This window comes from Artibeus jamaicensis, unplaced genomic scaffold, assembly GCF_021234435.1.
Source record: "Artibeus jamaicensis isolate MK-2021 breed Jamaican fruit bat unplaced genomic scaffold, CSHL_Jam_final contig_700, whole genome shotgun sequence".
Taxonomy (NCBI): Eukaryota; Metazoa; Chordata; class Mammalia; order Chiroptera; family Phyllostomidae; genus Artibeus; species Artibeus jamaicensis.
Genome location: NW_026521930.1, coordinates 9,210,335 through 9,224,624, shown reverse-complemented (window position 1 = coordinate 9,224,624; position 14,290 = coordinate 9,210,335). Strand labels below are relative to the sequence as shown.

The following is a 14,290-nucleotide window of genomic DNA, read 5'->3' as shown; positions in this document are numbered from 1 at the left end:
GCTGGGTGGCGTGGTCTCCCGCACCTGTCTCCCAGTTCACACTCAGCAGTGCTGCGCTGTTTCTGAACCTCCGTGGCTGCCGCTGACTGTGAGGAAGCATTGGGTTGCTCCACCGTGCTGCTTCCACGGCAGGGCAAGTGCCCAGTCAGCCTGCTCCACTGACAGTCAGCAGACTCCCACAGCTAGCGGGGCTTATGTCCTGGCTAAGTGGGGCCACTCCCCAAGGAGGGGACAAGCTTACAAGTACCTGGTCTTCCCTGTGGATGCAGAGAGTGAGCTCTCTCACCTCAACCTGCCCCACCCCCAGCCCCTACAGGTTTGGAGGAGAGAAAGGGGGCTAATGGGCTGCTGTTCAGGGAAGAAGCTGAGGTCTCACGACTCTTCTTGGCTTGACTGGGCTCTGACACGAGGGGAGGCAGGACGCCACTGCTGCCCAGACGCGGTGACCCCGGAACCACTCTTGCAGATGTGTGTTCCTTCATATGAATGAACATCGGTCCCGTCAATGACTTTTTAAGACCACTCTAAAAGTCTTCACGAATTTTTCCATCACACTAAAAGTAATTCATTTCCCTGTGTCATTTCCAACTTTCTCCCATGCCATGTGGCCAGGAAGCCCAACCTTTTGCCTTCTGTTGCCCAAAATGTACACACATGTGCTTGATGCTACCTGCTACCGTCTGCAAGTCCAACAAGGCTGACTCAGACTACATTTTTAAGTCACAGCAGATTTTTTTTTCTTTTCCTGGCACCGCTATGTGGCCTCCGTTACCACACCTTTAGTAAAATTTTTGAAATCACACCTGCTAGTAGAACATCTTTTAATATCAATCAGTGTCTTTGAAGAGATGTGGCATGCAATTTTTTTATACTTACTCTTCAAAGGAAGAGAACAGTGGGAGTCTTATTCAGACAGCTGGCAGCACGCAACCCGAGAGAGCAGAGGAGCTGCACTTGGAAAACAACGCCTCCTGAACCCACAACAGACGTCTCCCAGCGTGGAGCAAGGCGCCTTGAACAAGACAGGTAGTTTTCCACCATTGACACATTTGTTATATTTCCTAATTTATATGAGTGCTTAATTTCTTTTTCTAAAAATATATTTTATTGATTATGCTATTACAGTTGTCCCATTTCCCTCTTCATTCCCCTCCACCCTGCACGCCCTCTCCCACCCACATACCCCCCTTTAGTTCATGTCCATGTGTCTCAAGTTCTTTAGCTTCCACATTTCCCATACTATTCTTGCCCTCCCCCTGTCTATTTTCTACCTACCATCTATGCTACTTATTCTCTGTACCTTCTCCCCCTCTCCTCCTCCCACTCCCCTGCTGCTAACCCTCCATGTGGTCTCCATTTCTGTGGTTCTGTTCCTGTTCTAGTTGTTTGCTTAGTTTGTTTTTGTTTTAGGTGTGATTGTTAATAATTGTGAGTCTGCTGTCATTTTACTATACATGTTTTTTATCTTCTTTTTCCCAGATAAGTCCCTTTAACATTTCATATAATAAGGGCTTGGTGGGGATGAACTCCTTGAATTTGACCTTATCTGAGAAGCACTTTATCTGTCCTTCCATTCTAAATGAAAGCTTTGCTGGACAGAGCAATCTTGGATGTAGGTCTTTGGATTTCATGACTTGGAATACCTCTTTCCAGCCCCTTCTTGCCTGTAAGGTCTCTTTTGAGAAATCAGCTGACAGTCTGATGGGAACTCCTTTGTAGGTGACTGTCCCCTTATCTCTTGCTGCTTCTAGGATTCTCTCCTTCATTTTAATCTTGGTTAATGTAATGATGATGTGCCTTGGTGTGTTCCTTCTTGGGTCCATCTTCTTTGGGACTCTCTGAGCTTCCTGGATTTCCTGGAAGTCCATTGCCTTTGCCAGATTGTGGGAGTTCTCCTTTATTATTTATTGAAATAAGTTTTCCACTTGTTGCTCTTCCTCTTCTCCTTCTGGTACTCCTATAATTCGGATGTTGGAACATTTAAAGATGTCCTGGAGGTTCCTAAGCCTTTCCTCATTTTTTTGAATTTTTGTTTCTTCATTCTTTTCCGTTTGGTTGTTCCTTTCTTCCTTCTGGTTCACTCCATTGATTTGAGCCCCAGTTTTCTTCCCATCACTATTGGTTTCCTGTGCATTTTCCTTCATTTCACTTAGCGTAGCCTTCATTTTTTTAATCTAATTTGCAACCGAATTCAACCAATTCTGTGAGCATCTTGATCACCAGTGCTTTGAACTGTGCACCTGATAGATTGGCTATATCTTGGTTGCTTAGTTGTATTATTTCTTGAGTTTTGATCTGTTCTTCTGTTTCAGCTTTTTTTTTTTTTTTTTTTTTTTTTTATGTATGAGGGGTGGAGCCTTAGATGTTCACCAGGGTGAGGCAACCCAGTTGCTGGGTTGTGATGCTGTATGTGGGGGCGGAGTCGGAGAGGGAACAATGGTGCTTGCTCCACTCTGTCAGACCTCAGTCCCTTCTGCTGCTTCCCCCAAGCAAACTGGGCCCCTCTGATGGTGGTTCCCAGGTGGGTAGGCTTGTGTATGTTCTAGGACCCTGTGGGTCTCTGCAAGAGAGAGAGAGAGTTCTCCACAAGAACTCTCCTGTGAGGCTGGGAGTCTCTCCCTGTGTGTTAACCCCCCCCATAGGTGTTTTTAATCAGTCTTTTGAGGCTTTATTTCCTGGCACAGGGACCCTGGGTTGCACAGTCTGTCTCACTTCCCAGTTATCTACATGCAAATGTGGGACCACTGCCAGGTCAGCCTGCTGCCTTGCTCACAGTGCCTCGCTTCACACTTGCCCCCTCACTGGGCCTGCCCATTGCCACCCCCGTGCCCAGGGTCTTCCAACTGCTGCCTGTGTGCCCAGGGTCTTCCTGGTGCTGTCTTGCGCACCTGGGGTGCCTTGCGCGCCTGGTGTCACCACTTCTTGTGCCGCGACCCCTCTCCACTTGGCCTCCCGACTCCGCCCTGCCTACCGGTCTGGATGAATGTGTCTATTTCAGCTCCTTGGTTGTCCGACTTTCATAGAGTTCAATTTTCTGTCAGTTCAGGTTGTTATTTTGTTTCTAAATTATTGTTGTCCTTATTTTGGTCATGCAAGGAGGCACAGTGTGTCTACCTATGCCTCCATCTTGGTTGGAAGTGCTTAATTTCTTTAAGTTAAATAAACAGAGTTCTTTTTATTCAATTCTGGAGACTGCACCCCAAGAGGATGCATTTGGGGATCAAATTTGTATTTCCTACAGCTGACGCATTTATATATAAGACGTCATGTTTACATACAGGGCAAACGCAAACATAAACACAAAGAAGAAAATCTAGCTCCTGCAGGACAGAAACTACAGGGTGTTGGACACCACGATCCCATAATCTCTGCCACCAAAAATACTGTCAGTGACCCAGAGTTGCCTAGCAACCAGACAACCAGACCAGAGATGGTCACCTGAGGGTGTCTTGGATTGCTCTGCGGGAGTTCCTCAACTCTGCAGAGTTAGACCAGGTTGGGCCCTGGGTCTGGAGTCTTAGAGACAGCTCCTGCCCAAGCAACCTGAACCCTTCCAACAGCCCTACACCCCAAACTATCCTTCTGCTACCAGGGAGACCTGAGTCAGGGGGCCTTCCCCTCCTTGATTCTTGCCTCACTTGCAAGACGAGAATTCAATAGAGAGATAATATGTATAGTAGAAATAACGTAGCAAATTCATTTATGAAATACACTTGAGCAAAAAGGCTGCAAATGGGCACTCAGCCAATCTGTGTGCCCCAACTATTGGGGTTTAGGGGTTATATACCCTAGCTAGTTTCTAGGTACCTCTCCTCCCCAGTCTAGACTTTGGAATTCATATGCAGTTACAAAGGCTTTCTTTCTCAGCTAGTAAAGGCTTTCTGTCTTCGGGAAATTGCTACAAAGGCCCCCTTTCCCAGCACAGAGTCTCAAGGACTCCCCTCCTCCTGCGCTATCCCTGCTGTGATGTTACTGCACCAGGCTCAGGGCTGCTGAGCTAGTGGGCGAGACGCGTCTCCCTCCCAGTCCCTGCCTTGGCTCGCTCTCTATGCTGCCTAATACTCCCAACAATCCAACACCCAAATGGGAATAGACACACTAATTAAAGTGACTACAGGGGCAAACTGCTTCCCTGCATTCTGAAGCTCTGAATGACGCAGGTTCAGGTGTCCACTCCGCTTTGCTGTCAGGGTGAACCAGGCAGCTGCTCTTGAGGTCAGAGCCAAGTGGGAGTCTCCTATGGAATAGATCCTCTGTGCAGTGGAGATTTGGGTGAGGAAGCCCTGCGTGGGCTGTCGCAGCCACACCAGGCTGAGGGAGTCCCTTTAGAAGAACCCCATCTGAGTCACCAAATTTGTTACTGAACTCCAGGGGTGCATTCTCCTGGGATGTTTTATTCAAGAATGAGATGTGGTTGTTGTTGGGTGGTTTTATTTACTCGCAGCAAGTGAAGGAGACGCGGGGTGGGGGGGGAGGGGGGAGACACACACACACTTACAGCCAAAGATCTGCCTTCCTGAAGGGAGGCTTAGCCGCAGTTTACACACACATTTGGTAAATCACACGTTGATTTCCTCTTCGCAGTTGGCTACACTTATGCAGTTGGGTTTCTGTGAAGCTCATCCTGTTTACAGCTATGTCTGCAAAATACTGTACTGCATTTTAACAACTAGCGGAGTCTGGGTGGAGAGGGAAACCTGAGAGATGTTCGCACACATGCACACATGTATCAGGTACACACAGACCTAGCCAGGACACCTGATTTCCCCATGTCACCAATGCTGCAAACACAGGGGAGTTGGGGCAAAGGGCAGAGCCAGCCCCGGGAACCCAGGGCTTTGCCCAGGGCTCGCGCCTCTGGGACCTGGAGTCTCCCTCCCCAGTCAGTGTCAGGGTCCAGCCCTGGAACCAGGCTCCTCATGGACAGAGACACTGATGCTGTTGTCACTTAGGTCACCTTCCTAGATGGGGGTGCAGTTCTAGGCACCCAGTGGGGGCTTGGGGCACAGGAGGTACCTCCCGGGTTCTCAGCCACACCCTCCTCCCAAGCAGATTGCAGTTGTGACCTGGGCCTGTGACCTGGGCCAGGGTTGGAAGGAGGGGGAGGTGACATACGCGGGTGGAGGTGGGCTGGGAGAGGCCTAGGAGAGGGCGCAGCGGGGGTGACTTAGGCGCCCTGAAGGATTCTTCCTGGGTGGAGCCAAGGTTGCAGAGGGCCAGCCCAGGAGTAAAAGCCCAGAAACGAGGAAGGAGGAGAGGACACCCAGCAGTCCGAGGGCCCCCGCCGTTCCGGACCCTGTGGTCGCAGGCATAGTCACCTGCCACACTCTGGAGGAGCAGCCCCTTTACAGATGGGACCAGTGAGGTTCAGGAGGGTTTCTTGGCTGGCCTGGCGTCGCGCAGCAGGAAGTCACAGCACAGCTCTCTGTCCTTAGGGAGTCTGGTCTCAAGCATTCTTCAGAACCATCCCAGGTCGAGGCCAACTGAGCCCGGCAGAGACAGCTCTGGCCGTGACTGAACTCTTCCCAACTTGCCCTCCCAAGTGTCCCTGTCCCCATCCCCATCTCCAGGTCCCATGGTCTCCACCAGTGACCAGACCGGCACAGCCCCAGCTGCCCAGCGCAGGCACCCCTTCCTAACCGTCCTTTCGCAGGCCAGGGCCCGATGACCAAGCCGGTTAGGGGTCTCAGGAAGGGCCTGCGACTTTCCCGGCCCCCATTCCCACTCTCTGCCTAGCTCCAACCACAGGCCAGATGGGAGAGCCCTCTTGGAGATGTAGGGAAACTCAGGTACGGGGGCAGGTGGCCGGGGATGCACCAGGACAAGGCTTCTTGGGGCACAGACTCGCCTCTTTTTTGCCAGCACCAGGCCCAGAGCCTCCGCTCAGAAGTATATGGGGGCCACCTTTGCTCTGATGATGAACAGCGATAACAGTGGCGCCACTTCTGTGTGCAGGGCCTGTGCTAACCCTGTGACGGCCACACATCTAGGCAGTGCCCTTTGGGGAGAGGGACTGCCGTTTCTGTCCAGCTTGCGGACATGCGGTTGGAGCCCAACCAGCCCTCCCAGGCCCCAGGAGGCCTGATATCTCCCAGTGGGTGGGCTGGGGGAGTGGGTCTAGAGTAACCCAAGTTCGCTGCCTTCTGGACCCCCAGTGCCCTCCCTGGTCCCCACAAGAAACGATGTCAGGGTCCGCAACTGTCCCAGTTCAGTTCACCTGGGCACTGAAGCCCTTCTCTCCCCACCTGCACCTGTCATGTGGCCCCTGGGAGCACCCTCAGGGTTCCAGGCCTGCTGTCACACAAGAAATTCTGAGGGCCATCCATGTGGTCCCATCAGGGACTCTGGGACTGGACTGGTTTCTGCCCATTTTGCAGGAGAACACAGGGAGGGGCGTCGTGCCCCACACTACCTGCCTCTCCTGGCCCTGGGGGGATGGGCCGCCTGCAGCCCCATGAACATGGGCCTCGTGGGCCCACCCAGGAGGACCCTGGGGGCACAGAGGGAGGGCTGTCCCCTCACAGCCACACTGGCTCAGCAGAAGGGCAGCTTGACCCTGATAAGCCAGCACTCACTTTATCTGTGACTTGCCACTGGTTGAGCTGGCAGAGTTCCTGGAGATCCCGGGACCAGATGAGGGGAGGCTGGGGGTGGCCAGCCTCCTCCCTGCTTGCTGGTTGGGGGGGTGGGTCTCAGCCCCAGGCCCTGCCCATCTATCTTCCTCCCACACCTACTGGAGGAGGCTGGTGGCTTCTTGTCCCTCAGTGTCCTCCAGCACAATGGGCACTTAGAGCTAAGTGTCAATGTGCTTGTGTGAGGTGAGCCATCCAAGGAGGTGACCCCCCAGCCACTGCGGCCACCACGAGGGTGGGGGACGGGCGTGAGGGAGGAAGGAGGGAAGGGCCCGGTTCATCTACACCCTTCACGTTCTAGGGAGGAGGGAGGGCGTGCATTCTGGCCACAGTGAAATGATTAGAGATGAGAGGAAAGTGAGGAGGGTGGGCACCTCCCCCATCAGAGTTTCCACAGCAGCGAGGGTTCAGGGTGAGTGGGGGCAGAGGCCCTTCCCACCCGGACCTGCAGTGTGGGCACCAGGGGCAGCGGAGCTGCTGGCTCCCAGGAGCTGCTGTGTCTGGGAGGCGACCTGGGGGGCAGGGCAGCCTGACGCAGCAGAGCGACGGGCTCACCAACAGGAGCAGTGGCGGGGAAGCTCGCCCAGCGACCAGAGTGCCCCAGGGGGTGGAAGTGGGCGGGGCCTGAGGGCGCTGTCCCCAGTGCTGCAGGTAGACAGTTGTCCTCGTTCCCGCCAAGGGGAAGGGCTTCAGTTGTGAAGGGGCTGCCCACAGCAAAAACCATAAAAATGCTCATTGAAACTGTACTGAGATGCCACCCCCACCTGCCAGCATGGCCAGTTGGAGAGGGCCAGGAGGGGGTGCGACACACACTTGGCCTCTCAGAACAGAGGGAGCGTGGGCCTGGGGCCTCGGCCCCCTGGCTGGCACAGCCACAGGAGAATGTCCCGCTGCAGTGGTCGGTGACTCAGAGGTGTCGCAACTGCCCCATCCCCTGGATGTGAAGAGCAGGCAGATGCACCACTGCCCGAGTCCTGCACACAGCGGCCTGGGGGGCTGCGGGGGACGGCGGGGGGCGGCTCTGTGTGGCTGGAGGGACGCAGGGTGTGGAGGGGCCAAGGCAACAGGCTGTGACCCCATGGGGGGCACCTTGGCGCCCTGAGAGCCGTGAGGTGAACGCTCTGTGTTCCTTTCTGTGCCCTGAGTACATGGGGCTGCTCAGCAGGGACACGAGCCTGGGCACCAGGGGCTGGGAGGGGTCTGTGCCCAGCACAGTGCCCAGGCCTCAGGGTTCCGGGGACCCACAGTGACAGACAGTGGCTCTGCAGGCTGCCTCGGCCCCTCCCCTCCCCCTCGAGGACACCCACAACCAGGAAGATGGCCACAAGCACGTGCGTTCTCCATGTGCTTTAATGGGGGTCAGTGCCGCCACCTGCTCCCTGGGCTGGGGGTGGGGAGGCGGGGAGATGAGCACAAGGAACAGGGGAGGTGGTGAAGGTGCACCTGGGAGGGCAGGGGCAGGGGTCTGGGGACAGCAGGGGCCTGGTCCTCCTTGGACCCAGCTGGCAGCCCCAGGGACAGGCTCAGGGCTCCTTGGGGACATACTGGCGGATCCAGTGCAGGTAATGGGTGACACGGGTGTAGATGCCAGGCCTGTTGGGCTGGGCGCAGCCTTCACCCCAGCTGACCACACCTGCCTGCAGCCAGGTGCCATTGACCTTGCAGACCAGGGGCCCTCCAGAGTCGCCCTGGGGAGGACAGGGAGGGGTCGCAGGTGGCTGCAGATGCTGGGGTGGGTGGGGACTCTGGGGAGGACAGGGGCCCACCTGGCAGGAGTCCTTTTTCCTGTTCCCGGCACACATCATGTCGTCACGGACGATCCGGACGTTGTCCCCTGTGTACAGGCCAGTGTGGTACTCCGTGTCACACAGGCTGTTTTCCACGATGGGGACCTTTACCTGCTGCAGTGGGTACGGTGGTGGAAGGGGCTCTGGGGGAGAGAGGAGAGCATCCTGCATCAGGGAGGAGGCCATCACTGTCCTCAGGCAGCTGCTGGGACCCCTCCCCCACAGGGAACCCCAGAGCTGGGACATGGATGTGAGCAGTCCCCACATTCCCAAGGCCTCCAACTGTCCCCAGCACTCACTTTTATTGCCCAGATTGCCCCAGCCTGTCACCCAGCACGAGGTTCCTGGGGGAAAGGTCTCTGAGGCAGGAGGCAGGGTCACCAGCTGGACATGGCTGGAGATGCTCACGGGGTCCTCGAGTTCCAGCAGGGCGATGTCTGCCCCGTTCTCAACTGTGTAGTAGTTGGGGTGGGGGATGATCCGGCTGACAGCCAGCAGCCTGTCCTGGTAGTAGAGGTGCTGCTCCCGCAGCTGCACCCTCAGGCCTGCAGGGTCCGCAGTTCCCCTGGAGGGAGGGGACACCCACTCAGGGGGCTGAGCAGCCTCCTGGACATCTGGTAAGGAGGAGGGAGCCCCCCCTCTCCCACCCAGCAGGCCCCAGGGACACTCACGGTCCAACGCAGTGTGCGGCGGTCAACACCCACTGGGGGTGGATGAGGGAGCCCCCGCAGATGTGCATCCAGTACTGGAACCTGTGCAACCTCAGGCTCACCTGCCAGGGCCATTTGTTTCTAGGGGCCTCCTTCCCCCCGACGATGCCCACTCTCTCCAGGTCCTGGCTCGGGGCTGGGGCACAAAGCACCCTCAGGACAGGACACAGTTTGGCCCTTGTGCCCACACAAACCTGGGCATCTGTGAACCCAGCTGCCCACAGTGAGGCCTGGGGTGTGGGGAGAAGGGCAGGGGCAGGGCTGGCCCAAGTCAGGACTCACCAGGGGCTGCATGGACCAGGCCCAGCAGGAGGGGCAGGGCAAACACCAGCAGGTTCAGCATCTGCAAGGAGCAAGGAGGGACTGTAGGGCCCAGCTGGGGCTGGGTCAGGCTGGGGTCTGCAGGGTATGGGGTACAGATGGAGTCGGGGACCCCAGGGTCAGGGGCCAGTAGGCTCAGGCCTGGAGTCTGAGGTCCTGCTGAGGAAGATGTGAGGCTCAGCTGCCCTGAGCCCTGACACCCAGCTGTTGGGGTTTGGCAGGGCGTGCTTACCTCGGCCGCTCCCTGCTGCTATTGCCCAGCCTGCTCTCCCCTCCCCATTTATCCTCGCAGGCCAGGAGGGGGTCAGAGGAGGGGTGCGCAGCCCTCCAATCCAGTGTGGAGGAAGTGGGTGATTCAGACAGATTTCCATGTGACATAGGCCCCCACTGCCGAACCACTGATCTGGGTACCCACAGTTCTCTGGGTCCAGATCACCCCAGCCTGTCACCCAGCATGGATGTGGAGCCAAGCAGGGGACAAGCCACCCCACCAGGTGGGTCCTGGCTCCCCAGGCTCTGTTGGCTGAGATGCCTAATGGCATTTAACTCAGCCCCTGGTTAGGGCTGAGAGGAGAGGAGCTCCCGTGCCCATAACAGTGCCCTCTGGTCCCCTCTGTGTGCCCTAGTGCTGGTCCTGCTGCGTGCGGACTAGGAAGCAGACATTGAGCATCCCTCTCCCTTTCAGCCAGCTGAACCCCGGCACTGAGAGAGCTTCGCTTCCAGATGCCAGTGTTAATTAGACCCCTCTCATCTGCCAGGGGCAGTGAGGGCTCCCTCAGGAGGCCTTCAGGCATGGCTGCATGCAGGGACGGTGGTGTTGTCCTGACTATGCAACCAGTCACTCCCACCCCAACCGTGTCCCCATGAGGAACCCACGTCTGTGGGCCACCCTTAAAGACGTGCAGCATGGTGCTCTTGGGCCAGTGACACCACTGTCACTCCTCCCCACATCTTTGTATTCACTGACAGGGCTCAGTCCTCCCCACCTCACTTCCAGGGAGGGGCTGACACAGTCCCCCTTGTCCACTTCCAGAGGGAACAGCACCGAGTGTCCTCACCCTGTTGACCTCACACTGGATGGGAGACCCGATTCCAGGCCCAACAGGGTCCGTGTGTGGGGGCCACCTGAGCAGTTCTGCTGTCCCAGGGGGGCCTTGTTGTCTGGGGATCTGAGTGCCATCAGCTGAGGGTCAGGCAGTTGGAAGTGACAGTGAGATAAAAAGCAGCTAGTGCCAGCTTCCCTTGGACACTGCCCCCGTCAGGCCTCACCACCCCTGCCTGCGACCTCCTGACCTTGCCTGTCAACCACGCCATCTCCTCACTCCCCCCTGGGCCTCCTGGTCACTGGAGCCTCCTGCCAACCTCCTCCTGCCCGGTACTTCTGAACAGCCTGCGTGCCCACTGCCATGCAGGTCATCATCAGGGATGAGGTCAGGGTTAAAACCCATCTGGTTGAAGCAGGCAGAAGGATGCCTGAAGCTCCCAGAGTGCGGGGGATATTTCATGATCCTCTCCCCAATTTGGATTTGGGTTGCCTGCCTGCTTTCTTATTGCTGAGGTTTAAGAGTTCTTTGCATATGGAATAACAGGTTTTTTTTTTACCAGGTATGTGCTTTGCAAAGAATTTCTCCCACTCTGTGGCTCGTCTTTTCGTTCAGTTAACATTATCTCTTACAGAGCAGAATTTTATACTTTTTATGAAGCACAATCTATCAGTTTTTTCTTTCATGGATCCTACCTTCAGTGTTGTATCTAAAACTCATCACCAAAGCCAAGGTCATCTAGGTGTTCTCCTATGTTATCTTCTACATGTTTTATAGTTTTGCTTTTATATTTAGGTTTATTTTGAGTTAATAAGCCTAAATGTTAGGTTTGATAAACTAAATTGATATAGCTTAATTCAAAATGGTCCATTTGAATTAATTTTTGTGAAAGGTCTTTGTCAAGATTCATTTTTTTTGCATGTGGATATTTAGTTGTTGATGACTATTGGTTGAAAAGAATGTCTTCTCTCCACTGCATTGCCTTTGCTTCTTTGTCAAAGGTCAGTTGATTCTGTTTCTGGGCTCCGGGCTCTGGTCTATAGATCTGTGTGTCTGTTCTTTCATCAGTATCGTTATAGACCGACAGCAAGTCTTGAAGTTGAGTAGTGTCGGTCCTCCAATCTTGTCCTTGTTCTTCAATATCATATCAGCTTTTCTGAGTCTTTTCCATTTCCACATGAACTTAGAATCAGCTAGTTGACATTCACGATATAACTTGCTAGGGTCTGACTGGGATTGTACTGAATCTGTGATGGAGTTGGGAGATGCGGTATCTTAATGATGTTGTCTTCCTGTCCATGTGTTGTCCACCCCTGTGTGTGTGTGTGTGTGTGTTTTAAATTGAGATAAAACTGATACACACAGAATTCACAGAACCTGAGAGTCCAGATTGATGAGTTTTAGTGTTTATAAAGCTTTTGTAACCATCACCCCAAACAAGATATAAAACGTTTTCACCACCTGAAATGTTTCCTCATGTCTCCTTCTAGACAAGACTTTCCCTTCCACCCCAAAGGCAGCTGCCATTGTGATTTTTATCACCAGAGGTTAGTTTTGTGGTTCTAGACCTTCACATGAAAGGGATCATACATGTAGCATCTGAATTCTTTGGCTTGGCATAACAATTTTGAGATTCATCCAGGTTGTTCTGTGATTTGTACTTCATTCCCTTTTCATTGCTGAGAAGTATTCCACTGTAATGAAGATATTGTCCTTCTTTGGCCCTGGCTGGTGTGGCTCAGTGGACTGAGTGCCAGCCTAGGAATCAAAGGGTCACTGGTTTGATTTCTAGTCAGGGCACATGCCTGGGTTGAGGGCCAGGTCTCCAGGAGGGGGTGTGCGAGAGGCAACCACACACTGATGTTTCTTTCCCTCTCTTTTTCCTTTCCTTCCTCTCTCGAAAAATAATAAACAAAATCTAAACAAATAAAATAGATAAGAAAATATTCTCCTGTTTTGTTCTAGAGGCTTGATAGTGTTAACACCCACACTTTATATAAATCCACCTCAAATTAATTTGTGTGCATAATGTAAGTGAGGTGAAGTTTTACTTTTCTCCATATACTTATCCATCCAGCACCATTTATTGGAAAGGCCACCAGTTACCTGTTCAATATCAGGGACATTATTGTCATAATTCAAGTGATGATTTCTGCATGCATATGTGGGCTCTGCTTCACTCCTTTGATCTCTGTGTACATCTTGCCCCCAGTGCTGCACCATCTTAGTTATTAAAATCAGAAAGGATGAGTTTTCCATAGTTGTTCTTTTTCCTCTAGATGGCCATAGATGGTCATGGTTATTCCAGATCCTTTACCATTTCGTATTAACTTTAGAATTGGAATGTCAATTTCTGCAAAAAGTAAGGCTGCTGGGATGTCAATTTGGGTCACATGATTTATATACATCAGTATAGGGAGAATTGATGTCTTAATAATCCAGACACGTGACATACCTCTATCTATTTAAGGCTTTTAAAATTTCTCACTCTGGCTGGTGTAGCTCAGTGGATTGAGCGCGGGCCTGGGAACCAAACAACCATGGTTCGATTCCCAGTCAGGGCACATGTCTGGGTTGCAGGCCAGTTCCCAGCAGGGGACACACAAGAGGCAACCATACACTGATATTTCTCTCCCTCTCTCCTTCCCTTCCCCTCTAAAGATAAATAAATAAAATCTTTAAAAACAAATTTCTCCCATCACAGTTTTGTAGTTTTTGATGTAGAGACCTTGCACACCTTTCATTACATTTATTCTTAGTGTTTGAATTTTTGTATTCTATGGCAAATAGTATTATGTTTATTTCTCAATCATTGGTAGATATTTAGAAATATCATATTTTTGCATATTGATTTGGCATCCCACGGTCCCGCTAAATTCACTTATTCTTGCGTTGGTAGAATACTTTGGCTTTTCTGTGAACGTAATCTTGTCACCCATAAATAAAGCAGGTTTGTTTTTGCCACAAACCCAGCTCCCTCTGGAGTTCTTCAGTTCCCTAATTTTCTACCAGAGGAAGCCCTAGTACTCCCCTTAACACCTGCTGGGAGGAGCTCTGCACCTGCACTTGGGGAGGGGACGAGGCTGACTGCCTGCCCACCTCTTACCTGCCCACGGGTCATAGGGGTGCAGGGAATAGGGGGACAGGTCTGACCGGGATGCAGGACTGGGTCTGTGACTTTCTGAGAAGTGGATCCAGGACTTCTGGTCAAGATGGCAGCACAGGCAGACATGGCTCTCCACTTTACACAAACACACCAAAATTGCAACTAAAATATGGAACAACCACCACTCAGAACCATCAGAAATTGAGTTGAATGGAAGTCTGAAAACCATGGAATTAGCCCTCTCTCCCGTCCCCATTTATTCTCGCAGGCCAGGAGGGGGTCAGAGGAGGGGTGCGCAGCCCTCCAATCCAGCGCGGAGGAAGTGGGTGATTCAGACCCAGGGCCTTGTCACTGCCCACCAGGACCCCTCAGGTGGACCAACAGGGTCCGTGTAGCGGGCCATCTGAGCAGCTCTGCTGTGGCAGTGGGGCCTTGTTGTCTCGGGGTCTGAGCGCCATCAGTGGAGGGCCAGGTAGATGGAAGTGACAGTGAGATCACAAGCAGCCAGTGCCAGCTCTTGCATCACTCCACTGCCACCCAGGTGGCTCGTCCTGTGGCCTGGAGCACCTCAGCCCGCCCTGGGCCTGCCCTGAGCCCGCCCTGAGCCCACCCGGACTCCAGCCTGGCTCCAGGGCCCACCTCCCCCTGGCTGGCTCCAGCAGCATCTGCCCCAGGTGACCAAGTGCAGCCG

General features: G+C 53.5%; 2 protein-coding genes across 3 annotated transcripts in view; one reads left to right on the top strand and one right to left on the bottom strand.

The window, feature by feature from the left end:
• The first annotated feature begins 931 nt into the window (after window positions 1-931).
• LOC119058238 (tryptase beta-2) overlaps window positions 932-14,290 on the top strand; it is a 29,042-nt gene continuing 15,683 nt past the window's right edge. Inside the window, exon 1 of the mRNA XM_053671715.1 lies at window positions 932-1,026. The gene's annotated coding sequence lies outside the window, so the exon portion shown is untranslated. The remainder of the gene's footprint in view (window positions 1,027-14,290) is intronic.
• On the bottom strand, window positions 7,968-9,711 carry LOC119058218 (tryptase beta-2-like). Of its 2 annotated transcripts, XM_037157285.2 has the most exons (6): window positions 9,683-9,711; window positions 9,412-9,472; window positions 9,091-9,265; window positions 8,719-8,984; window positions 8,399-8,562; window positions 7,968-8,320 (listed from the first exon to the last, which is right to left on the bottom strand). In XM_037157285.2, exons 2-6 carry the CDS (start codon window positions 9,470-9,472, stop codon window positions 8,156-8,158), a joined length of 831 nt encoding a protein of 276 aa, XP_037013180.2. In that variant the 5' UTR covers window positions 9,683-9,711; the 3' UTR covers window positions 7,968-8,155. The 2 variants fall into 2 exon arrangements, with proteins under 2 accessions (XP_037013180.2, XP_053527691.1); XM_053671716.1 differs by lacking the exons at window positions 9,091-9,265; window positions 9,683-9,711 and having other exon boundaries at window positions 8,719-8,964; window positions 9,412-9,553.